Here is a 26,286-nt window from a genome sequence, read left to right as displayed (position 1 = left end):
AACGACTCCATTAATTTCTGCAACAAAGCCCAAGTGCTCGCCACTTATATCCATACAATGCTCTCGTAGAGCGTGACCATGAGGACTGTATAGTAGCAACAACGTTCTGGGGTAAAGGTCAACCCCTCGCCATCAGATTGGACCTTTCACGGAAGAAGCCCAGAGACTCCAAATCTCTGGCCGTGGGTGCCAGACCTGACCGTGCGCCTGGGACAAGTCCCTGCCACAGGAGAAAACGCCTGAGTGCTATGTACACCGTTAACAGCTCCAGGCAATTGATGCGCAGAGCGCTCTGCGACACTGTCCACAACCCCCAAATTGAGCTGCCCTCGTAAAATGCACCCCACCCCTGGGGGGAGTTGTTGTCATGATAACCTTGTGGGATACAACTTGACCCATAGGCGTCCCCAGCGACAACAGCCGCAGGTCCCTTCACTGAGCCAGGAACTGTAGGTATGACGGGGCACCCGGAATGACCGGTTGAAGTGGCGCGATGCATTCAAGCGAGTGCCTATTACCCCACGCTGGAAAAGTTGCATCAGCAACAGCCTGAGGGGAACCACTGCTATCTTAGAAGCCATCATCCCTAACAGGGGTAGGCACTGGTGACCTAGCCGAGGGGACATAAGCGCACGATTCTCGACGGAGTCTATCCAGAAATGGAATGCACTGAGATGGAGTCAAACTGCTCTTCTCCCGATTCACTATGAAACCCAGAGACTGAACATGGGAAACCAGCATGGGTGTAACACCACCTGCTCCCTCAACTCCGCTACCACTAGCTAATCATCTAGTATCCTGAGCCCCAGACACCGCATAGGTGCTAAACCCGGCCTCCACAACTTTGGTAAAAGTGACGGGGGGGGGGGGGGGGTTCGGCAACCAGTGACGCACCCAGATTGGACGTGCCACTTGAGGGGTACCGCTTTCACAAGAAACATCTGGGGATGTTTCTCTCTCATCGTGCTAGGTGCGCGGGAGCTGCTGCTTTCCCCGCTCCGCAGAGGGTCTAGCTTAACCACTTAACCCTTAGGAGTAAAATGCCGCCTGTGCCAAGCAGACTGACGCTGTTCTTGGGGGAACAGGACGAACAAAAGCAGACCTGGGACTTGGGTGTAGACCTGGAAGTCGGAGGGCCAGCTTACCACCGGGCCTCTGTCTGCAAGTCCTCTGGAAGACAGTCCAGCCTTGGCCGAAAAAGACCTCAGAGGAAGGAAGACGCGAAGCGCCATCTCCTGCATAGATGCTAAGGCCGAGCCGAACATATACTTTGCAGGGTTTTGCAAATGAAACGATAAGAGGGTTTAACCTTCTGTCGAATACTCAAAGAAGTCACAGACTGACACTGTTGAAACATGACATGGCTCTTGACTATATTTTAGCAAAACAAGGTGGCTTATGCTTGGCTATGAACTTGACGGGGGATGATTGTTATACTTTGATCCCAGATAGTTCCGATAATATCACTAGTGTTATAGATCCATTGAAGAATATAAGGGATGCGTTTGGTAGATCTGAAGGAGCTGGATGGTCAGCGAAGGCTTGGTTGCAAGATCAGTTAGGCCCAGTGGGAGCAGTGATAGTTCAGATTTTAGTAGCAGCTCTGATAGCGCTGTGTGTGATGTTTTGCTTTTGTACTTTGTTATTGACTTTTGCGAAGGCTATGATTTTGAGATGGGTTGGAGTTGTGATGCCTGGAGACAACACTCAGATGCCGTTGTTAACTGTTACTGATCTAGATGGAGATAAACAAGTGGGACTGGATGGAGTATTGATGGATCGATATCCATTTTGCAATATCATATTATTGTGATATTTATTATTTTCTTATGAATCAAAGGGGGGAAATGGAATGTGATTAATTTATTATATATAATTTTACATATTATTTTTATATTATTGTTGATATTGATGTTTTCATTTGCATGTGTTGTTTTGCAAAAGGTGTTTTCTTTTCTTCCAGAAGTACAGTGGGGGAAAAAAGTATTTAGTCAGCCACCAATTGTGCAAGTTCTCCCACTTAAAAAGATGAGAGAGGCCTGTAATTTTCATCATAGGTACACGTCAACTATGACAGACAAATTGAGAAAAAAATTCCTGATAATCACATTGTAGGATTTTTAATGAATTTATTTGCAAATTATGGTGGAAAATAAGTATTTGGTCACCTATAAACAAGCAAGATGTCTGGCTCTCACAGACCTGTAACTTCTTCTTTAAGAGGCTCCTCTGTCCTCCACTCGTTACCTGTATTAATGGCACCTGTTTGAACTTGTTATCAGTATAAAAGACACCTGTCCACAACCTCAAACAGTCACACTCCAAACTCCACTATGGCCAAGACCAAAGAGCTGTCAAAGGACACCAGAATCAAAATTGTAGACCTGCACCTGGCTGGGAAGACTGAATCTGCAATAGGTAAGCAGCTTGGTTTGAAGAAATCAACTGTGGGAGCAATTATTAGGAAATGGAAGACATACAAGACCACTGATAATCTCCCTCGATCTGGGGCTCCACACAAGATCTCACCCCGTGGGGTCAAAATGATCACAAGAACGGTGAGCAAAAATCCCAGAACCACACGGGGGGACCTAGTGAATGACCTGCAGAGAGCTGGGACCAAAGTAACAAAGCCTACCATCAGTAACACACTACGCCGCCAGGGACTCAAATCCTGCAGTGCCAGACGTGTCCCCCTGCTTAAGCCAGTACATGTCCAGGCCCGTCTGAAGTTTGCTAGAGTGCATTTGGATGATCCAGAAGAGGATTGGGAGAATGTCAAATGGTCAGATGAAACCAAAATAGAACTTTTTGGTAAAAACTCAACTCGTCGTGTTTGGAGGACAAAGAATGCTGAGTTGCATCCAAAGAACACCATACCTACTGTGAAGCATGGGGGTGGAAACATCATGCTTTGGGGCTGTTTTTCTGCAAAGGGACCAGGACGACTGATCCGTGTAAAGGAAAGAATGAATGGGGCCATGTATCGTGAGATTTTGAGTGAAAACCTCCTTCCATCAGCAAGGGCATTGAAGATGAAACGTGGCTGGGTCTTTCAGCATGACGATGATCCCAAACACACCGCCCGGGCAACGAAGGAGTGGTTTCGTAAGAAGCATTTCAAGGTCCTGGAGTGGCCTAGCCAGTCTCCAGATCTCAACCCCATAGAAAATCTTTGGAGGGAGTTGAAAGTCCGTGTTGCCCAGCAATAGCCCCCAAACATCACTGCTCTAGAGGAGATCTGCATGGAGGAATGGGCCAAAATACCAGCAACAGTGTGTGAAAACCTTGTGAAGACTTACAGAAAACGTTTGACCTGTGTCATTGCCAACAAAGGGTATATAACAAAGTATTGAGAAACTTTTGTTGTTGACCAAATACTTATTTTCCACCATAATTTGCAAATAAAATCATAACAAATCCTACAATGTGATTTTCTGGATTTCTTTTTCTTCTCATTTTGTCTGTCATAGTTGACGTGTACCTATGATGAAAATTACAGGCCTCTCTCATCTTTTTAAGTGGGAGAACTTGCACAATTGGTGGCTGACTAAATACTTTTTTTCCCCACTGTACATGTGTCTCCACCAGTGGAGGCTCCTCAGAGAAGGAAGGGGAGGACACTCCTCCTCAGTGAATTTCAGACAGATTTAAATGTTGAAACATTTAAAAAGTTATCCTTTTCAGATTAAACTATATTCACGTCACTAAATAATTGATTAAAGCACACTGTTTTGCAATGAAGAACTACAGTAGCCTCAAAACCACTCTGTAGGGTAGCACCATGGTGTTACAGCTACTTTCCATCCTCTTCTGGGTACATTGACTTCAATACAAAACTTTGGAGGTTCATTGTTCTAACCCCAGAGATGCCAACTCTCACGCATTCACCATTAGACACACGCAATTGACTCTGATCACAGGCTCTCATGCTACACATCCTATATCTCACGCTGGAACTTTTTTGTGTGTGGTTTATTTTCATGAATTGTAGCTAGCTCAAAACATTACTAATCATTTGAAAATTACCAAATGGATCTTGATACTTTTCTGGCAAAGAAAAGTGGGGGTGCAAAAACATCAACCCTGTTTTGAACGTGGGAATGCAGCTGCTTCGTTTGCTCACATTAATTAATTACAGTAAACAGAGCAATAAATGTGACCGACACAAGAGGGGAAAAAAATGGCTTGATTTATTTGTCTTGAATTATACTTTACCATGACACTGGGACATAGGCCTGGAGGAATGGATGCCAGTCGGTTTCTGCTCTCTTACCAACACCTTGTGGAATTGCCATGTCAAATGTTTGGCTTGACAATGATTTGGCAAGAGCACAAGCAGATCTGGGACCAGGCTAGAATGGATCTATACAGTGATGATGATGGTGTAACTACTTGTGTACGGACCAACCCATCTCACCTACTCAACTCTCAACTTATATCAATTGTCTTTTTAGCTTAGCCATTGTCCATTGGTGTCCTATCTCTTTGGCAAATGGCCAACGTGCATAAAGATGGCAGAATTCAGTTATTACATAATTGTTTTAGCACTATCCACTGTGTTTGAAAACTACGGTGCGCGACATGTTTCAGTGTGCCAATAAATCTGCACAATCTACCTTTTAGGATTTTCAAATGGCCGGCGTCTTGAAGCTAAAATCGGAATCATGTGCTACTGACGAGCAATGTACAATACGGCAAACATAGCGAAACGAGGAATTTGTGGTAAGCGCAATCTTTACGCACCTCCACTATTTAGACAAGCTAGTGTGGACTGGTTGAGGACTTATGCTCCACAGAGTGCGAAGAGGAGAGGGTAAGTAACTCCCCAATCTGGCTTCAGTGGATTACTTTAAAGTTGTGTCTGAAATGGCACCCTATTCCCTATATAGTGCACGAATATTAGTATTTTTCTTAGTGCACTATACAGAGAACATGGTGCCATTTCAGAAACAACTTTAAAGTAATCCACTGAAGCCCGATTGTGGAGTTACTTACCCACTTATTGGTAAATAAGAAATACTAGTGTCTCAGAGTATAAGTACTGATCTAGGATCAGGTCCCCCCCTGCCTGTGTGATCTTATTTATTGCGATCTAAAAGGCCAAACTGATCCTAAGTCAGCACTCCTACTTTGATACATGGCCCCAGAAGGGGAGGAGTCAGTACAGCAGTAGTAAAATCAAGTCAAATGATCTTGAAACATGTTGATAACATTCATACATTATTACGTGAGATGTGTCAATCTGTACCTTCCTGTTGCAATGTCTGTACACCTTGAACACCTGTACAGGTAACCATCTCTTACATGTAATAAAATAGATATGCATTAGACGGTGTAGGTAGACCGGTGAAAAATACCACTGGCAATCACAGCTTCATGACGGACATAGTATAGACATGGAGTTGAATTGAAAGGTGCTCTTGCATTTTAAACAGACACAGAATAAGTCCTGGACTCAAAACCTATTTTAATGGTGATTCTCTATTGAAAGTGCTTGTTAGTCCAGGACTACGAATCATCTGTGTCCAGGAAACCGTCCCGAAGAGATATTATGACCAAACAAGTGTGGCTGTGGCTTCACCTGGGTAGCGTCCCGAATGCTCTATGGGACCCTGGTCAAAAGTAGTGCACTATAAAGGGAATAGGGTGCCATTTTAGGATGTAAACCTCTTTCTTCTATCATCCTTCTTTTCTCTCCCTCTGTCATATTCCAGTCATTGTATTGCTGGTTAAATGAAACGTGAGCTACTGTATGAATCACTACATGGACTGGACGCTAACACTTTCTATGAACTACATACTGTAGTATAATGCTTTATAACGTCCTTTATAATGCATTATAATACACTAATAATGTTGTGTTACCAACTGACCCTTGAGTTTCCAGGTACAGACGCAAACAGGGATCCTAAGTCACGTTCATTAAGGGGGCACATAACGTAAAAGGTTATGCAATGGAACCCCCCCCCCCCCCCCCATTTGTACCTAATGAACACGACCCTCATGTATCTATGCTGTAACAGAGCCATTACATTAACATTACAAACAATGTTCTGCACCTTATATTTTGGGTCCATGTAGGCCCAACACAGAGGTGACCTGAAACGTAAATGCAGGTACAGTAAATGTATTTTCAACATTGGCCTATAGGTGGCGCTACTAACAGGCTCCCACAACGCTCAGGTGAAATGGCACTGTCATCAGGTTTTGTTCAGCACAACAACAACAAAAATTATGTGTACCAATTTTCACGCTTCTACCCAAAATATATCAATTTTAGAGCTTGTCAACTGGGCTAATAATTATAATAGAGAAAGTGCATTTTGAACACAGAGATGTGGAGGTCTTCATTGACCAGAGTGGGGAGGAGTAACTAACGTTACAAAGAACTGTGAAACAGACATAACAGTGTTACCAAGTTGTAAGCAGAGCCATATATATTATAACATACAGAACACCAGTCAAAAGTTTGGACACACCTGCTCATTCCAGGGTTTTTCTTTATTTTTACTATTTTCTACATTGTAGAATAATAGTGAAGACATCAAAACTATGAAATAACACATATGTAATCATGTAGTAACCAGAAAAGTGTTAAACAAATCAAAATATATGTTATATTTGAGATTCTTCAAAGTAGCCACCCTTTGCTTTGATGAGAGCTTTGCACACTCTTGGCATTCTCTCAACCAGCTTCATGAGGTAGTCACCTGGAATGCATTTAAATTAACAGGTGTGCCTTGTTAAAAGTTAATTTGTGGAATTTCTTTCCTTCTTAATGCATTTGAGCCAATCAGTTGTGTTGTGACAAGGTATAGAGAAGATAGCCCTATTTGGTAAAAGAGCAAGTCCATATTATGGCAAGAACAGCTCAAATAAGCAAAAAGAAACAACAGTCCATCATTACTTTAAGACATGAAGGTCAGTCAATCCGGAAAATTTCAAGAACTTTGAAAGTTTCTTCAAGTGCAGTCGCAAAAACCATCAAGCACTATGATGAAACTGGCTCTCATGAGGACCGCCACAGGAAAGGAAGACCCAGAGTTACCTTTGCTGCAGAGGATAAGTTCATTAGAGTTAACTGCACCTCAGATTGCAGCCCAAATAAATGCTTCACAGAGTTCAAGTAACAGACACATCTCAACATCAACTGTTCAGAGGAGATTGCGTGAATCAGGCCTTCATGGTTGAATTGCTGCAAAGAAACCACTACTAAAGGACACCAATAATAAGAAGAGACTTGCTTGGGCCAAGAAACACGAGCAATGGACATTAGACCGGTGGAAATCTGTCCTTTAGTCTGATGAGTCCAAATGTGAGATTTTTGGTTCCAACCACAGTGTCTTTGTGAGATGCAGAGTAGGTGAACGGATGATCTCTGCATGTATGGTTCCCACTGTGAAGTATGGAGGAGGAGGTGTGATTGTGTGGGGGTGCTTTGCTGGTGACACTGTCAGTGATTTATTTAGAATTCAAGGCACACTTAACCAGCATGGCTACCACAGCATTCTGCAGCGATACGCCATCCCATCTGGTTTGCGCTTAGTGGGACTATCATTTGTTTTTCAACAGGACAATGACCCAACACAGCTCCAGGCTGTGTAAGGGCTATTTGACCAAGAAGGAGAGTGTTGGAGTGCTGCATCAGATGACCTGGCCTCCACAATCACCCAACCAAAACCCAATTGAGATGGTTTGGGATGAGTTGGTGTCACGATCGTCTAAGGAAGCGGACCAAGGCGCAGCGTGTTTAGCGAACATGTTGACTTTATTTAATTAAAGCAACCACGAAAACAACAACATAAATGACGATAGTGAAGTCCACAGTGACAATGACTGACTAGGAACAAAAACCCACAACCACAAGGTGAAAACACACAGTTTAAATATGGCTCCCAATCAGAGATAACGAGCCGACAGCTGACACTCGTTACCTCCGATTGGGAGTCATTGACCAAACAAGACACTACAACCAAAACACAACAAAACGAACACACCCTGGCTCAACAAACAAAGTCCCGGAGCCAGAGCGTGACAGTACCCCCCCCTAAAGGCGCGGACTGCGACCGCGCCTCAAAAACCCCAAACAGGGGAGGGCTGGGTGGGTGTTGCTCCTCGGAGGCGGCTCCGGCTCCGGGCTTGACCACCACCCCTCTTCAATCCCCCCGTAGTGCCCCCAGTCCGATCTGACCCAGCTTGCTGGATCAGGACCTCCGACGCGCACCACTGGCTTGGCGCGTGAGGTAGGAATGGACCGGAACTGGCAGACGATACGCACCCTTTGCCTGGTGCGTGGAGCCGGAACAGGCCTCACCAGGCTGAAGACTCGCATCCCTGGCTTGGTGCGAGTAGCAGGAATGGGCTGGATCAGACTGACGGCTCGCACCCTTGGCTTGGTGCGAGTAGCAGGGACGAGCTGAACCAGGCTGACGACTCGCACCCTTTGCTTGGTGCGAGTAGCAGGAACGGGCTGGACCAGGCCGACGACTCGTACCCCTGGCTTGGTGCGAGTAGCAGGAACGGGCTGGACCAGGCTGACGACTCGCACCCTTGGCTTGGTGCGAGTGGCAGGAACAGGCCGGACCGGGCTGGCGACGCGCACCGTAGGTTTGGTGCGAGTGGCCGGAACAGGCCGGGTCGGGCTGGCGACGCGCACCGTAGACTTGGTGCGGGTGGCAGGAACAGGCCGGACCGGGCTGGCGACGCGCACCGTAGGTTTGGTGCGAGTGGCAGGAACAGGCCGGGTCGGGCTGGCGACGCGCACCGTACACTTGGTGCGGGTGGCAGGAACAGGCCGGGCTGGGCTGGCGACGCACACCGTAGGCTTAGTACGTGGAGCAGGAACAGGTCGGGCTGGGCTGGCCACGCACACCGTAGGCTTCGTACGTGGAGCAGGAACAGGCCGGGCTGGGCTGGCGACGCACACCTTCGGCTTCGTACGTGGAGCAGGAACAGGCCGGGCTGGGCTGGCGACGCACACCGTAGGCTTTGTGCGTTGAGCAGGAACAGGCCGGACTGGGCTGGCGACGCACACCTTAGGCTTAGTACGTGGAGCAGGAACAGGTCGGGCTGGGCTGGCCACGCACACCGTAATTTTCGTACGTGGAGCAGGAACAGGCCGGGTCGGGCTGGCGACGCGCACCGTAGGCTTGATGCGAGAAGCAGGAACAGGCCGGGCTGGGCTGGCGACGCACACCGTAGGCTTCGTACGTGGAGCAGGAACAGGTCGGGCTGGGCTGGCCACGCACACCGTAGGCTTCGTACGTGGAGCAGGAACAGGCCGGTCCGTACTGGGAACACACACCACTGGCCTTAACCGGGGTTCAGGAACGGGCCGGACCGGACTGGTAACACACCTCAGTCTCTCACGCCGTGCCTCAACTGCTTCCCTCCCTCTACTCGCCAATGGCTCCCGTAATCCGGTAGCCTTCTCTCCACGTCTCTCTGTGGCAGCCTCCTGCTGCCCAGCCGCCCAAGCCATGTGCCCCCCCAAAAAAACTTTTTGGGGTTGCCTCTCGTCCTTCCGACGATGACCCTGCTGACGCCGTTGCTCCTCTCTCGCCAGGGCCTTGATCTTCCCCCAAGGTCCCTTGCCCCCGAGCATGTCCTCCCAGGACCACGATTTGCCCACCTGGGCCATCGCCAGCCTCTCGATCTCCTTACCAGGCGCCTCCTCCCATGTCCAGTCTCTTTGCTCCTGGACACGCTGCTTGGTCCTTTTGTGGTGGGTTTTTCTGTCACGATCGTCTAAGGAAGCGGACCAAGGCGCAGCGTGTTTAGCGAACATGTTGACTTTATTTAATTAAAGCAACCACGAAAACAACAACATAAATGACGATAGTGAAGTCCACAGTGACAATGACTGACTAGGAACAAAAACCCACAACCACAAGGTGAAAACACACAGTTTAAATATGGCTCCCAATCAGAGATAACGAGCCGACAGCTGACACTCGTTACCTCCGATTGGGAGTCATTGACCAAACAAGACACTACAACCAAAACACAACAAAACGAACACACCCTGGCTCAACAAACAAAGTCCCGGAGCCAGAGCGTGACAGTTGGACCGCAGAGTGAAGGAAATGCAGCCAACAAGTGCTCAGCATATGTGGGAACTCCTTCAAGACTGTTGGAAAAGCATTCCAGGTGAAGCTGGTTGAGAGAATGCCAAGAGTGTGCAAAGCTGTCATCAAGGCAAAGGGTGGCTCCTTTGGAGAATGTCAAATATACAATATATTTTGATTTGTTTAACACTTTTTTGGTTACTACATGATTCCATATGTGTTAGTTTTGATGTCTTCACTATTATTCTACAATAGTAAATAGTAAAAATAAAGAAAAACCCTTCAATGAGTAGGTGTGTCCAAACTTTTGACTGGTACTGTACATACAGTACATTTCAACAGTGCTCTGGTTCTAATTGTCTGTTATGTAAGGGATAATCAATGACAGGCTATGAGTTCTATGAAAATAATGAACGATGTGGAAGGGGTGTTCCACGACACGCTAGTGGAGTGGAACTGACCTTCCACTGAGTTGCATTATTTTCCTGAGAACGCATAGAGCCCCGAGTTGATTATCCCTTTTATACCAGGGCTATAATTTAACACATTTGCTGCTAGAAATTTGTTAATTGGCCGGTAGAAATGTGTTTAACATCCACTGAAGTAGCTAGCTAGCAAGTTTACTAAATAGCTACAGTAGTTGCCTTGGTAACCAAACAAACAGACTTGCTAGTTTAGCTAACCAAACCATCAGTACTAGCTTGCCACTATGAAAATCAAATTCAACTTTTGCTTTCAAAAGCAGCTCAAACATAGAACATGTAAGAATGAACTATAACCATTGAATTCTACCGTGCTGATATATCGTGCGTTATAGGGAAGTAATGCACGCTCTAGAATGCCCTTCAAGCCAATCAGAAGGGAGTATTCAACAATGCCATGGTATAACATCTTAATAATACCTTTATATCCCTGAACTAAAACATCAGCAAGACCCCTTCTGTCCACCTTCCTGTGGCTTTGGCAAGAGGGCACAGTATTTTAGGGGGCACAGTAAGTTTCACAGCACCCCCAGCCCTATTCCTCTGTCCTTTTTAAAGGGTGGGGGTTTGTCTTCATCTTTGAACCCCCACAGACAGCAGCTTCCTGTGGGGCAGTCATCAGACGTTATTCATTGGCTCCTGGGAAGCGCTGTAACAGTGTTCTAGAAGATCCAACCAGCTAATGAGTAAGCAGATGGAGGACCAAGGCAGCCAATGAGAGAGCAGCAATGAGACCAAGTCTGTCATTTTACCTTTCTTTTTTCTTGTCTTTTTTCCGTTTCACAAAATGACTTGTCGCTAATGAACGTCGATGGTGATCTGAGCAAATAAGTTATTGATAATTGTCATAAGTGTAGATGTTATATATCTCCAATGCATCTATATTATCAGTCACATACTACTTGGTTGTGGTCCTCTCAGGACTCTGTCTGTCTGTCTGTCTGTCTGTCTGTCTGTCTGTCTGTCTGTCTGTCTGTCTGTCTGTCTGTCTGTCTGTCTGTCTGTCTGTCTGTCACTGTCTGTCTGTCTGTCTGTCTGTCTGTCTCGCGCTCTCTCTGTCTCGCTCTCTCTCTGTCTCCCTCTGTCTGTCTGTCTGTCTGTCTGTTTGTCTGTCTGTGTCTCTCTCTCTCTCTCTCTCTCTCTCTCTCTCTCTCTCTCTCTCTCTCTCTCTCTCTCTCTCTCTCTCTCTCTCTCTCTCTCTCTCTCTCTCTCTCTCTCTCTCTCTCTCTCTCTCTCTCTCTCTCTCTCTCTCTCTCTCTCTCTCTCTGTCTCTCTCTCTCCCTCTCTCTCTGGAGTAATAATAAAAAATTGAAGAGAAGGAACCGTTTAAGGTGTTTGTCTGCGTCCCAAATGGCACCCTGTTCCATATGTTTTCCACTACTTTTGACCAGGACCCATAGTGAACAGGGTGTCATTCGGGACGTAGCTGTTGTTTCACTACGATATGAGGCACTGGCTCATACAGGGGTCAACAGGTGCTGGAGATCCCAGGTCTGAACACCTGGTAGTCATACTAGGAGAGGAGGTATACACCCTCCTCCTGTCATGGAGAAGACCTCTTCACTCCTTTTTCCACTCCCTCTCTCCTTCTTCACTGCTCCCTGTGGGACAAGAGGAGAATATCTGTTAGTGCAGATGTGACATTTTCCCTTTTCACACTATCGTGTCGACCCAAACTGTACTGTGCTGGCCTTTCTTTTGACAGTACATTGTCCACTCCAGCACAGTTCCAGCAACTATGGTGGATGCGTAACCAGGTCAGCCCAGTACAGCTAGGCTGGGCTCAGTAGTGTGAACAGGACACTAGTGACTACTACAGTACTACAGTACCAGGGGAGTGTTTACCAGGACACTAGTGACTACTACAGTACTACAGTACCAGGGGAGTGTTTACCAGGACACTAGTGACTACTACAGTACTACAGTACCAGGGGAGTGTTTACCAGGACACTAGTGACTACTACAGTACTACAGTACCAGGGGAGTGTTTACCAGGACACTAGTGACTACTACAGTACTACAGTACCAGGGGAGTGTTTACCAGGACACTAGTGACTACTACAGTACCAGGGGAGTGTTTACCAGGACACTAGTGACTACTACAGTACTACAGTACCAGGGGAGTGTTTACCAGGACACTAGTGACTACTACAGTACTACAGTACCAGGGGAGTGTTTACCAGGACACTAGTGACTACTACAGTACTACAGTACTAGGGGAGTGTTTACCAGGACACTAGTGACTACTACAGTACTACAGTACCAGGGGAGTGTTTACCAGGACACTAGTGACTACTACAGTACTACAGTACCAGGGGAGTGTTTACCAGGACACTAGTGACCACTATAGTACTACAGTACCAGGGGAGTGTTTACCAGGACACTAGTGACTACTACAGTACTACAGTACTAGGGGAGTGTTTACCAGGACACTAGTGACTACTACAGTACTACAGTACCAGGGGAGTGTTTACCAGGACACTAGTGACCACTATAGTACTACAGTACCAGGGGAGTGTTTACCAGGACACTAGTAACTACTACAGTACTACAGTACCAGGGGAGTGTTTACCAGGACACTAGTGACCACTATAGTACTACAGTACTAGGGGAGTGTTTACCAGGACACTAGTGACTACTACAGTACTACAGTACCAGGGGAGTGTTTACCAGGACACTAGTGACCACTATAGTACTACAGTACCAGGGGAGTGTTTACCAGGACACTAGTAACTACTACAGTACTACAGTACTAGGGGAGTGTTTACCAGGACTGACCTCCGGCTGAGTTCATGTCTGGGTTGGGGACGTGTGTGATGGAGAAGCGGGAGCGGGACACGCTGAAACGGGGGAACTGTGATGCTGCTGCTACCGGCTTGTCCTCGGGAGGCTTGGCAGCAGGGACCGGGACAGGGATGGGGACCGGGATGGGATCGGAGACCGGTGGCTCAGCTGTAGACGGGCTGGACAACGGGCTGGTCATCAATGGGATGTCATCCTCCCACTCAAACCCTCCACCTGAATGCACGCACACGCACACACACACACACACACACACACACACACACACACACACACACACACACACACACACACACACACACACACACACACACACACACACACACACACACACACACAGGAGAGGAGTTTAGAACTGATACAGCATACCTGACTATAGCTTGTGGATTTCATTTTACATTTACATTTTAGTCATTTAGCAGACGCTCTTATCCAGAGCGACTTACAGTTTCCTCAGGGATCCATTCTTAATCCTCTTGGTCTCTTACTGTTCTTGTATCTGAAAGTATTTTTCACTCTTACCTTCTTCTGACATGTTGCCATCAGAGTCCTCTGAGGCATGTGGTGCCCTCTCCGGGGGGTGGAGGTGGTGACCCATGGTGGGGTGGAGGTGGTGGCTCATGGTGGGGTGGGGCTGGAGGTCCGGTTGTGGGTTCTCCCCGCCCGAGGCCTGGCCGCTGAACTCTGCTCCTGGGGGAAACGTGAAGTCAGCCAGCTCTCCTGTGGGGCTCTCCTGGAGGTTAAATAGAAATCAGTTAGAAAGTCTTACATCTACCAGTATAGAGAACAATAATTAAACTGGCCCAACTTTAAACATCACTTTTATGTTGTGTGACTGCTTATAAATGATTTGTGATGCATCTATGCAGTGGTTATAAAGACTATGAATGCTCTATAAAGCGTGGGGCCTTTTTTATCCAGTATGAAGTATTGCCATCCATTGACCATAGTGATGTCACTATGCTAGCAGAGTGACTGACCTGGTCGAACAGGAAGACGGTGACGTCATCAAAGAAGGACACGGCTTTCTTCTTCCTGTGCAGCTCGTCGCAGAAGGACTGTGTGAGGAGCGCGGGCATCTTGAGGAGGCTGCGGAGGTTTCTGGCCCCACTGCTATCGCTCACCACCACCGGCACCCCCATCACCTAGTCAAGTCAAGTCAGATTTATTTAAATAGCATTTTACATTGAGACAGTCACAACACACCTTACATCAGTGTGTCTTCATCCTGGTCCTGGGAACCCAAAGTGGAGCACGTTGTAGTTGTAGCCCTAGCATGAAGACACCTGATTCCACTATTCATGATGAGTTGATTAGTTTAATCAAGTGTATTAGTTCTTGGGCAGAAACACATAATGGGTCCTAAGGACCAGGTTTGGGAAACACTGCTTTACATAATTAAAGCTTGAATCTACAGCGGTGAAAGTGCCACATCCGTTTCCCAGGTGGCTGCTGAGGGGAGGACGGCTCATAATAATGTCTGGAATGGAGCAAATGGAATGGCATCAAACACCTGGACTCATGTGTTTGATGTATTTGATACCATTCCTCTAATTCTGCTCCAGTCATTACCATGAGCCCGTCCTCCCCAATGAAGGTGCCACCAGCCTCCTGTGGTCCGTTTGCGATATTACAACAAAAAAGAGGTTACTTCAAACAATAAACACAGTTTTTTTCCTCTCTGAAATCATTGCACATCATTGCACGTGCGATAGAATAGCAGAGTATGTACTACCATTCTGTTTTACCATCATGCTGGATGCTCATTTCCTCTAAACTAAAACGATAAGAAATGTGCCTGGGGCGACCAGTGGCGCTGCTGCTCCTATTGCGGATCTCAGGTTTAAAATATAATCAAATAATGTAGGAAAATGGGGAATGTGAATAAAACAACCAATAATATACCTCCCCCTCACTGTCCTCCTCACTCAGCTCCTCCTGCAGGTTGTAGCTCCGCAGCTCCTCGTCTGACTCACTGTCGTCTGACTCCTCCTCCTCCCCCTCCGTTAGAGGAGCTCGCCTCTCCACCTCCCGACACAGCTCCTGGAGGGAGGGGGAGCAGGCGAGGAGCGACGGAGAGGAGGTGAGGAGGCCAACGGAACCGTTCTGGTGTTCGCTGTAGCCCGCCTTCTCCTCCTCCTCTTCTTCCTCCTCCTCATACTCCTCCTCTTCTCCTCCTCTCTCTCCATTCTCTCCATCCTCGTCGACGTGATTAAACTCTGGCATGTCCTCCTCTCCCTCCCCGTCCTCCTCCTTCTCTTTCTTCACCTCCTCTCTGTAGTCTATGGTAGAGTCGGAGCCCAGGGACTGGATGGGGGAGTAGTCATCCTCTGAGGCCCTGTGATGGTTCTCCTGGTTGGGGTGTCTGGCTGAATCCTCCTGCACCATGGAGGAACCCTCAGACACCATGGTGGAGCTGCACCCAGATGCCGGCTCCTCTCCGCTGTGCTCAGACTCCAGGCCTACAGCTTCGTCAGGGGCTGATTCTTTGGCCAGGCAGCCCCCCATCTGAGGGGGGAAGGGGGCCAGCATGGAGAGGCACGGGCCGGGGACCGAGGAGGAGGGAGAGGAGGGGGGAGGGGAACCTGTGGTAGTGTCAAACAACACCACTCCATTTGTGTTTCTGTTTGTGTTTCCTGTCAGGTTTGTCAGGTCACGGTAACCGTCCTCTCTCTCCGTCTGTGGTCGGAGTTCATCTCTCCCCACCAACCTTATTGTCTGTTTCGAGGCTGTGTGCCCCACAAAGACCTGCTTATCTCCTGGACTGGAGAAGAAGTTACTCCCTTCATCCTGGGGACTCCTCTCGTTCTCCGCGTCGTAGTCAGAGAAGTAGGCAGAGTCCATGTACGGATTCTTGTCACTCATTCCCTTCAGCTGCAGCTCAGTGCAGCCAGAGGAGGAAGAGGTACACAGAGAGACCCCAACCCCATCACCCAGGTCCACCTGCTGAAGGACCATCTCATCCGACCTCGACCCCAGGCTAACCCCACCGCGGGCGAGGTGGTTCCCACCGAGGACTGGGTGTTGTTGTTGTTGGTGGTTTCCTACGCAGTCCAATAGGAACTCCCCGTTCCCACCTCCCTCCTTTAAGATGAACTCTGGGCTTTCATTGTTCTCTGTGTCGTAGCCGCTGTCCCGGGACTTGGGAAGGAGGGATGAGGAAGTGAAAGAAGAGGAAGCGAAAGAGGAGGAGAGGGAGGAGGAGGTATGGAGAAAGACGTCATCAAGGCTGAAGGACTCACAGGGGCTGGCGGCGGTAACCGACGACGACAGCGACAGCATGTTCAGGGTGTCCACGGAGTCGGGGGTTCCCACCGGGTTCTGCAGGGAGCGTCCGTGGCGGTGGTGGGCGGGGCTTATATCGTCTCCGACCTCGTCAGCATAGTCCAGCGAGAAGTCGGCCAAGATTCCAGAAGTGATGTCTGTGATGTCATCGTCCTCATCGTCGCTGATGTCCACTTGGCTGATGCTGGAATGACTGGCCATCTCCAACCCGCTGTCCAGCCCTCTGCTAGCCTCAAACAAGGACCCGACCGGCTCCAGCAGTACCCCTTCAGGGTGGGCCAACCCCATCCCCAGCCTCCTCTCCACCACACCACCAGACATCACCATCACTGGACCTCTAATGTCTTTAACATGTGAAGGTATCTCCCAAACATTACCTCCCTGTTTCTCTGTCAGGACTGCCTTAGTGCTGAGGCCTGTGCGAGTGTCAGGCTCCATGTATGTGGACGGGGATTGGATATAGCCTGGTTCTGGGATCATCTTGGGATGGGAGAACTGCCTCTCTCCTGTGAGCAGAGATGGGGTTTTACTGTGTCCCTCTAAAGACACTGTAGTTGTAGTTTTGGTTGTGGGGACGCCGTCCTTAACACCACCTTTGAGGTTAACATTCTTGACCTCAACAGAAGAGCTGGAGAGAGAGTCAACAGGAACACCTCTTAGATGACCTAGACACACAGGTTCATCTCTAGCTCTGTGGCACAGGTGAATATATGTAGTAGCACTACTGCCCTCACTGAGTCTGCTAGAGGAAGAGCAGACGCCGCTCTCTCTCCCTGTGGCCTCCATGTAGCCGAAGGCTCTGGAGCTGTGTTGGAGCATATTGCTACTGTTAGCCGAAGCAGCAGGCCACGAGTCTGTTACAGTAGCGGAGTGTGTCGCAGTGTTGATGTAATGGAGGTCCAGATAGCTGTCCTGTGATTGGCCTGTCTGCCTAAGGTCAAAGGTCATGCTGTTGTTATTGGCCGAGTGGTTGGAGGTCCAGTTGGTGGCTTCTCTCTCGGAGAAGAGGTCCCCAGTGTCCCCTTCTCCCCTTCTCCTGCCCCCCACCAAAAGTCCCCCGTCGCCTGTCACCACGTCGATGCTAATATGGTTAGCCATGGGTAGAGTCTTTCTGAGGGGAGCCATCATGTCATAGTAGCCTTCACTAACCGTACTCCTGGCTGTGGTGGTGAAGCCTTGGCTAGCCTCGAGATAGGGGTCACAGTGTCCCAGACTAGGACTACTCAGGCACTGGGAGTGGGAGGACCCCACCCCCAGAGGGGTTTCCAGCCTCCCCATTGGATGACGCAGGTTCTGCTGGGACGCTATGGGCGTGTCCTCTGATGATTGGCAACACGTCTCTCGAATGGGCGACTGCTCACAGTAGAAAGGCTGTCTCTGATTGGGTGAGAAGTACTGTTGGGACCGCCCCAGCTCCACGGGACTGGCTGTGCTGGCTGTCTGTCTCAGGAGAGGCTCCATGGTCAGGGACACGGCCGGGCTATTGTCAGAGTCATTGGTACTGTGTTTATCCCCGCTGCTGTCGCCTGCTGCTGCTGACCAGTTGGCACTTGACTGGGGCTGGGGCTGGGGCTGGGGCTTTGGGATCCTGCTCCCTGAGGAGAGGCTACCAGCCTCAGCCTCCAACCCGGGGCTGTAGTCCACCACACTACCATCCAGGTTGATATTACACTCCACCGGCTCCTCAATACGGATGTAGTACTCACTGCTGACCGAAGGGCTGTGGGCGCTCAACACCGGCACCACTCCTACCCCCGACCCTGACCCTGACCCGGAATGGTCCGACTCGTAGTAGGATGGGGAGACCCCCAGAGTGAGCCCGTCCCCTTTACAGCTGCCCGAGGTCGAGGTGTTCCCGACGGGGTAGTATACGTCCTGGTAGTGTGGGTTGCCCTGGCCCAGAGGCCCGCTGGTGGATGAGGAACAGTATGCCTGCTCGGCTCTCGCCTGCTCCCACTTGTACTCAAAGTTGAGCCCCCCGTAGCTGGTCTCTGTCACGGTCAGGATGTCGTCACCGCTGTCGGAGTGGAAGCTGTCCTGGGAGAAGTGTTCTAGAAGGGGGAAGGAGTTGCGGGAGGTGGAGGCCGGCTCCAACTTCACGTCCCCAGGGATAGGTGGTCGGGCTGGGGCAGGGACAGTGGTGTGGGCTGGGGCGTTGTGGCTGTGGGTGGAGCTGCCAGTCAGGTTCTGTCTCAGGGAGTTCCAGCGCTGTTCAAAGTCCTCCTGGACCGCACTTGCCCCCTTTGCACATAGGTAGGTGAGGAGGAGGTGTACCTCCTCACTGTTGGGTCTCTGCTCTGGCTGCAGCCAGCAGAACTGCATCACTTCATACCTGGGGAGGGGTGGGGGAGGAGAGTGGGAGGGAGGGAGGGAGAGAGAGAGAGGGAGGGACAGAGGGACACAGGGAGGGACACAGGGAGGGAGGGGGAGAGAGAGAGAGAGAGAGGGAGAGAGGGAGGGAGGGAGAGAGGGAGGGAGGGAGAGAGGGAGAGAGGGGGGAGGGAGGGAGAGTGGGAGGGACACAGGGAGGGAGGGGGAGGGAGCGAAAGACAGAGGGAGGGAGGGAGGGAAGGATGGAGGGGGAGAGAGAGAGAGGGAGGGATAGAGGGAGAGAGAGTGGGAGGGACACATGGAGGGAGGGGGGTGGGAGTGACGAGGGAGGGAGGGAGGGAGGGAGGGAGGGAGGGAGGGAGGGAGGGAGGGAGGGAGGGAGGGAGGGAGAGAGAGTGGGAGGGACACAGGGAGGGAGGAGAGAGAGGGAGGGAGGGACAGAGGGAGAGAGGGGGAGGGAGGGAGGGAGAGTGGGAGGGAGGGGCAGACATAGAAAGAGAGAGCAGAGGGTTGGGGAAGGGATGAAGAAGTGTTCCTCTGTAATTCTGTAGGTACATCAATAGTCAATTTATTATGACAAATAGCTGCTGTTTGACACTGAAATGAGGCAGCTACCATGGAATTGATTTAGGAAATGGCAATATGATGAGGAAGTCATTTGTCAGCTGTTTCTGGCCACCAGTCTTACAATCTGACAAGGATATATACAAGCCAGATACAGAAACGGTGATTGGAAAGATTGGTTAGCATATAGGAAGGTGTGTGTGTGTGTGTGTGTGTGTGTCAGTGTGTACTTGTTTGTGTTTGTGTCTGTGTGTGTCAGCATTAAATACTCAGGTTGTTTTAAATGAGTAACATGCTTGATAAAAGGACCACTATTTGTCAGACGTCCAGAGAAGGATGAATACGTAGGTGTTTTGTACTGTACGTGTGAGATGCCAGAGGGGTCGAACAGGATGGGAGAAATATGTATTATATGGTCCTGACAAAAAGAGAGCCTTATAGACATTTTAACAAGGTATTGATTTGAACCCATGTCAGGAGAAGAAGACTAATGGTTGGTTAGTGTGCCAGTATAAAAGGCACTGATTGGTTTATATGAGGATAGGGACTAGTAATGATTGGTTACTGAGCAAAGCATTGTGGTATATCTTGTGTAGACACCCGTGTGCGCGTGCATTTGTACACTTGTGCGAGTGTGTGTGCGCGCATTAGTGCAGAGAATGACAAGAGTGTGCAAAGCTGTCATCAAGGCAAAGGGTGGCTACTTTGAAGAATTTGATTTGTTTAACACTTTTTGGGTTACTACATGATTCCATATGTGTTATTACATAGTTTGATATCTTCACTATTATTATACAATGTAGAAAATAGTAAAAATAAAGAAAAACCCTGGAATGAGTAGGTCTGTCCAAACTTTTGACTGGTACTGTATGTGTGCATGCGTGTGTTTGTCTGTGTGTGTATCTGTGTGTGTGTACTCACCAGCGCTCAGCCAGCGGTACTTTGAGCCGGGGCTTGGTCAGTTTGAGCTGCTGTTCCTTCACAGCGTAGGTCAGGACCTGTCTGTCAGTGTAGTGTCTGTATGGCTGGTTCCCCAGCTCAAACAACTCCCAGATAGTCACTCCCAGAGACCTAGAACACAGACAAACCTATGAAGTAACGTCTTCAGATGAGGAACTTCATAGCTGACCATGTGGCCTGACTAGGAAAAACTCTGAATAACAGATCTCAGAGTTGCTCTTGGGCAGGGAAAACTCCTAGCCCTATTCAATAGAGGTTTGATTTGATTTAGCAGGTTTTGATTAGCCTTTGTTTAGTCCCAGTCTGTTTGTGCTGCCATGACAACTCCTTGTCCCTCACTGTCATGCCACACCTGGATTGACAATGAGCTATGGAGTTGGCAAGACCACAAACAGACTGGGACCAGGATAGGTTTGGTTGAAGAGATGTATTAATAACACTGTCAGTCTGATCTTGGACCAGGCTAGGTTTGGTTGTGTTTAATAATCAAGGGAAGAGTTGTATCGTTGACCTTAACAATAACACCATAGGGGCTGAGTCAACCATTGTGTATGGTGCTGATACCATTCATACCTACACCTTGACCTCTGACCCCTCCCCCCTGCTCACCAGACGTTGCTATCCTTGGTCTGGTCCACCACCAGTAGGTTACCATGCACCTCGTCTATGAGCTCTGGGGCGATCCAACGCAGCGGCACCCAGATCTGGTCTGGGGTCACAAAGTAGTCATCCTACAGAGAGAGAGTTTATATAAGATACATTAAGACAACACCCAGATCTGGTATGGAGTCAGTCCTACAGAAAGAGGGTGTATATAAGATACATTAAGACAACACCCAGATCTGGTATGGAGTCAGTCCTACTGAAAGAGGGTGTATATAAGATACATTAAGACAACACCCAGATCTGGTATGGAGTCAGTCCTACAGAAAGAGGGTGTATATAAGATACATTAAGACAACACCCAGATCTGGTCTGGAGTCAGTCCTACAGAGTAGAGTAGAATAGAGTAGAGCAGAATATGTTGATTGAAATACTACTTTATTGTCTATCTGTTACTATGGAAACTATTCTTCTGTCTCACCCCCTATTCAGTATGGAGAAAAAATCCATGATAAAATCCAGACTGGTTTATTACTGTAGACTCACCTAGACTGGTTTATTACTGTAAACTCATTAAGACTGGTTTATTACTGTAAACTCACCTAGACTGGTTTATTACTGTAGACTCACCTTGTATTTGCTGTGTGAGAGGCCATAGTCTCCTATCTTTACTGTCATCTCTGAGGTCAGAAGGCAGTTCCTTAAGGCCAGGTCACTGTTGGTGTAAGGGGGAGAGAGAGGAACAGTTAGTCACATTTTTACATTATAGTCATTTAGCAGACGCTCTTATCCAGAGCGACTTACAGGAGCCATTAGGGTTAAGTGCCTTGCTCAAGGGTACATTGACAGATTTTTCACCTAGTCTGCTCAGGGATTTGAACCAGCGACCTTTCAGTTACTGGCCCAATGCTCTTAACAGCTAGGCTACCTGCCACCCAGTCACCAAACCAGACTAAATGATATGTAATACTCTGATCGCAATAACACTGTATCACAAGAAACCAATTCCATTCAATCATTATCATTGAATGTATTGTACCACATGAAAACATTATGCTTCACAACATTTACCACTAAATAGCATGAAGTACTGCACCAGTACTGTATCTAAGTGGATTTCTCGTTTTCTCTGTAGCTATTTCCGACTACTCCACAGGCAGCCAGATTTTGTTGATCTTAACTCTACCTATCATCAGCTCCTCAGCACATTGATTGGCTGCTACCATGGTAACAAGGAGAGAGGGGTTCCCCCCGGCAACAAAATCACTGATGCTGGAGTTTGTGAGAGTCACTCAGGCAGCACCAGGATGTTGTTACCGGGACAGACCAGCAGGGGACTCCAGAGCAACACAGCTTCAGTCATATCCTTACATATTTTCATATTTTTATTTAACATTTATTTAAACAGGTAAGGTAATTAAGAACAGATTCTGATTTATATAATATCCTCAATACCATTTAGAGACAGACCAGCTCCACTCACAGTCATAGTTCTATCTAGGGTGTGATGTCTGTCAGAGTGAGACTAGATCCTTCAATATGCTCTTTATCCTCCTGATTCAGTTCTCTCTATCTGTTTTCTGCCATTTGTGTAAATAAATGTGGCAAATGTCACAAGTGTATGCTACCGTACACACAGTGTATATATCGTTGCTCTTCAATACAACATATCTGAAACATATAGCTATGGAATGATTGATATGTTCCAGGGCCTAAATTTGGACTCGAGTTCGTAAGGAAAAGTTGACCTGGGACACACTACCTGTACCTGTTTGTCCCGGTGTCCACTAACCCACCTGTGAATGAAGTTGTGTTAGTCCCGGTGTCCACTAACCCACCTGTGAATGAAGTTGTGTTTGTGCAGGTGTCCACCAACCCACCTGTGAATGAAGTTGTGTTTGTGCAGGTGTCCACTAACCCACCTGTGAATGAAGTTGTGTTTGTGCAGGTGTCCACCAACCCACCTGTGAATTAAGTTGTGTTTGTGCAGGTGTCCACTAACCCACCTGTGAATGAAGTTGTGTTTGTGCAGGTGTCCACCAACCCACCTGTGAATGAAGTTGTGTTTGTGCAGGTGCAGTAGGCCCGAGGCGATCTCACATGCCATTCGCTGGAGGGTCAGGGGATCAGGGGTCACGGAGTTAGCCGCCCGACAGCTGCGCAGGTAACTCTTCAGGTCGCCCTGATGACCAGGACAGGAAGTGATGTCATAAAATGATTAGGCACTCTATGGCATCATATTCCCTAGTGCACTATATAGTTGTGCAGTATATATGAATATAGGATGCCATTTGGGACGCACACAACATATGTTTGTAATGTATGCATGTATAATAGCCCATCCCAATTTGCTCTCATCCACTTCACCTTCTATGTTTGCTGATCCTTAAGGTGTTAGCAGTATGGTGGAAGCTCTGATCTGTAAGGTGTTAGCAGTATGGTGGAAGCTCTGATCTGTAAGGTGTTAGCAGTATGGTGGAAGCTCTGATCCTTAAGGTGTTAGCGGTATGGTGGAAGCTCTGATCTGTAAGCTGATAGCGGTATGGTGGAAGCTCTGATCTGTAAGGTGTTAGCAGTATGGTGGAAGCTCTGATCTGTAAGGTGTTAGCGGTATGGTGGAAGCTCTGATCTGTAAGGTGTTAGCAGTATGGTGGAAGCTCTGATCTGTAAGGTGTTAGCAGTATGGTGGAAGCTCTGATCTGTAAGATGATAGCGGTATGGTGGAAGCTCTGATCTGTAAGGTGTTAGCAGTATGGTGGAAGCTCTGATCTGTAAGCTGATAGCGGTATGGTGGAAGCTCTGATCTGTAAGGTGTTAGCAGTATAGTGGAAGCTCTGATCTGTAAGGTGTTACCAGTATGGTGGAAGCTCTGATCTGTAAGGTGTTAGCAGTATAGTGGAAGCTCTGATCTGTAAGGTGTTAGCAGTGTGGTGGAAGCTCTGATCTGTAAGGTGTTAGCAGTATGGTGGAAGCCCTGATCTGTAAGCTGATAGCGGTATGGTGGAAGCTCTGATCTGTAAGGTGTTAGCAATATGGTGGAAGCTCTGTGTCTACCTATCCAGATGGGGCCCAGAGGAAAGGGTACAGAGCAGATTGTCACTGGCTGTAACAATACTGTATTCCACCAACAGGGGGAGCAAGTATCCATCTCACCAGAGGACAGAACTCCATTTAGCAGGTAGGGTGTGACCTCTGAGATGGGGGTTAGGGGGTTAGGGGGCTAGGGGATGTTTCTCTCACCAGAGGACATAACTCCATTATTAGTAGGTAGGGTGTGACCTTTGAGATGGGGGTTAGGGGTTAGGGGGCTAGGGGATGTTTCTCTCACCAGTGGACAGAACTCCATTATTAGTAGGTAGGGTGTAACCTCTGAGCACTGTGCCAGGCACTGCAGTAGGGCTGGGTTCTGGAGGGCACTGGGGGAAGGGGGGAGGTAGAGGAGATGGGTCATAGTTCAACAGTCACGTTTACAGTCACAGTTTATAGTGAACATACAATCAGAACACATGGAAACAGGTAGCAGGATAACCATGTATAGCCATTCATTCATTCATTTATCCATTCATTCGTTAATTCACCCATTCATTCATTCACCTACCCATTCATTAATTTATCAATTCATTCATTTATCCATTAATTAATTCATTGATTTATCACATTCATTGTACTGGGTAGTGTGGGAGGGAGGGCGGGGGGGGGGGGGTACACAGGGTATGAGATCCATATTGTTTTGGTTCTGACCGGTATGGCTGTGCCTCCTCCAGGAAGTGCATCTGGTCCTGGACACTGGCACTGGCCTTCAGCTCCTTGACCACCACCTGGGTGGCACTGAGCCCTGCATTCACCTCCCCCAGGATAACCTATACAGGACCGACAGAGACACAGTCAGAGAGACAGAGATCAGTTCCTTAACCACTACCTGAGACCTGCATTCACCTCCCCCAGGAGAACCTATACAGGACCCACAGAGACACAGACAGAGAGACAGACGGACACACACACACACACACACACACACACAGAAAGACAGAGAGACAGACAGACAGAGCACAACGTACAGTGCAGCACTAACTAAAATGCTTTGGCCCAGGAAGCAATGCAGATTAAATGGAATTCAGTGTGACATGTAGATAGTCACAGCTCTCAGACAGACAAGGCTGTAGGTCAGGTTTGGCCCTAACAAGATCAACACCACATTACACACACATTCCACACACACTACCTCACAGCACACAGTAGTGTGTCTCAAATGGCACCCTATCCCCTATATAGTGCACTACTTTTGACCAGGGCCCATAAGGATTTGGCCCAAAGTAGTGCAATATATAGGGAATAGGGTGCCATTTGGGATGCTGACAATAACATGGGGGAAAGCGGGAGGACATAGGAGAGAGGGAAGATATAGGAGAGAGGGAGGACATAGGAGAGAGGGAAGATATAGGAGAGAGGGAGGACATAGGAGAGAGGGAAGATACAGGAGAGAGGGAAAGAGGGAAGATATAGGAGAGAGGGAGGACAAAGGAGAGAGGGAGGATATAGGAGAGAGAGGGAGGATATAGGAGAGAGGGAGGATATAGGAGAGAGGGAGGATATAGGAGAGAGGGAGGACAAAGGAGAGAGGGAGGATATAGGAGAGAGGGAGGACAAAGGAGAGAGGGAAAGAGGGAAGATATAGGCGAGAGGGAGAACAAAGGAGAGAGGGAGGATATAGTAGAGAGGGAGGATATAGGAGAGAGAGGGAGGACAAAGGAGAGAGGGAGGATATAGGAGAGAGGGAGGATATAGTAGAGAGGGAGGATATAGGAGAGAGGGAGGATATAGGAGAGAGGGAAAATATAGGAGAGAGGGAAAATATAGGAGAGAGGGAAAGAGGGAAGATATAGGAGAGAGGGAGGATATAGGAGAGAGGGAGGATATACGAGAGAGGGAAAGATGGAAGATACAGGAGAGAGGGAGGATATAGGAGAGAGGGAGGATATAGAAGAGAGGGAGGATATAGGTAGAGGGAAGATACAGGAGAGAGGGAAGATATAGGAGAGAGGGAAGATATAGGAGAGAGGGAGGACAAAGGAGAGAGGGAAGATATAGGAGAGAGGAAGGATATAGGAGAGAGGGAGGATATAGGAAGAGGGAAGATACAGGAGAGAGGGAAGATATAAGAGAGAGGGAAGATATAGGAGAGAGGGAGG

At 48.3% G+C, this 26,286-nt stretch overlaps 1 protein-coding gene across 1 annotated transcript in view; it reads right to left on the bottom strand.

The window, feature by feature from the left end:
* Positions 1-10,375: 10,375 nt before the first annotated feature.
* The window catches only part of LOC311103255 (serine/threonine-protein kinase LMTK1-like), a gene marked incomplete at its 5' end in the record, with an annotated part of 17,086 nt that continues 1,175 nt past the window's right edge, over positions 10,376-26,286 (bottom strand). Inside the window, 11 exons of the mRNA XM_084144791.1 lie at positions 10,376-12,153; positions 13,331-13,570; positions 13,877-14,087; positions 14,335-14,499; positions 15,260-18,971; positions 20,456-20,605; positions 21,104-21,225; positions 21,728-21,812; positions 23,146-23,279; positions 24,426-24,513; positions 24,839-24,957. Coding sequence (XP_084000917.1) covers positions 12,113-12,153; positions 13,331-13,570; positions 13,877-14,087; positions 14,335-14,499; positions 15,260-18,971; positions 20,456-20,605; positions 21,104-21,225; positions 21,728-21,812; positions 23,146-23,279; positions 24,426-24,513; positions 24,839-24,957 — 5,067 coding nt within the window. The 3' untranslated portion in view covers positions 10,376-12,112. The remainder of the gene's footprint in view (positions 12,154-13,330; positions 13,571-13,876; positions 14,088-14,334; positions 14,500-15,259; positions 18,972-20,455; positions 20,606-21,103; positions 21,226-21,727; positions 21,813-23,145; positions 23,280-24,425; positions 24,514-24,838; positions 24,958-26,286) is intronic.

This window comes from Coregonus lavaretus, assembly GCF_964263955.1.
Source record: "Coregonus lavaretus genome assembly, chromosome: 28".
Classification (NCBI taxonomy): Eukaryota; Metazoa; Chordata; class Actinopteri; order Salmoniformes; family Salmonidae; genus Coregonus; species Coregonus lavaretus.
The sequence above is the reverse complement of the archived record's forward strand: the minus strand, read 5'-3'. Positions and strand labels throughout refer to the sequence as shown.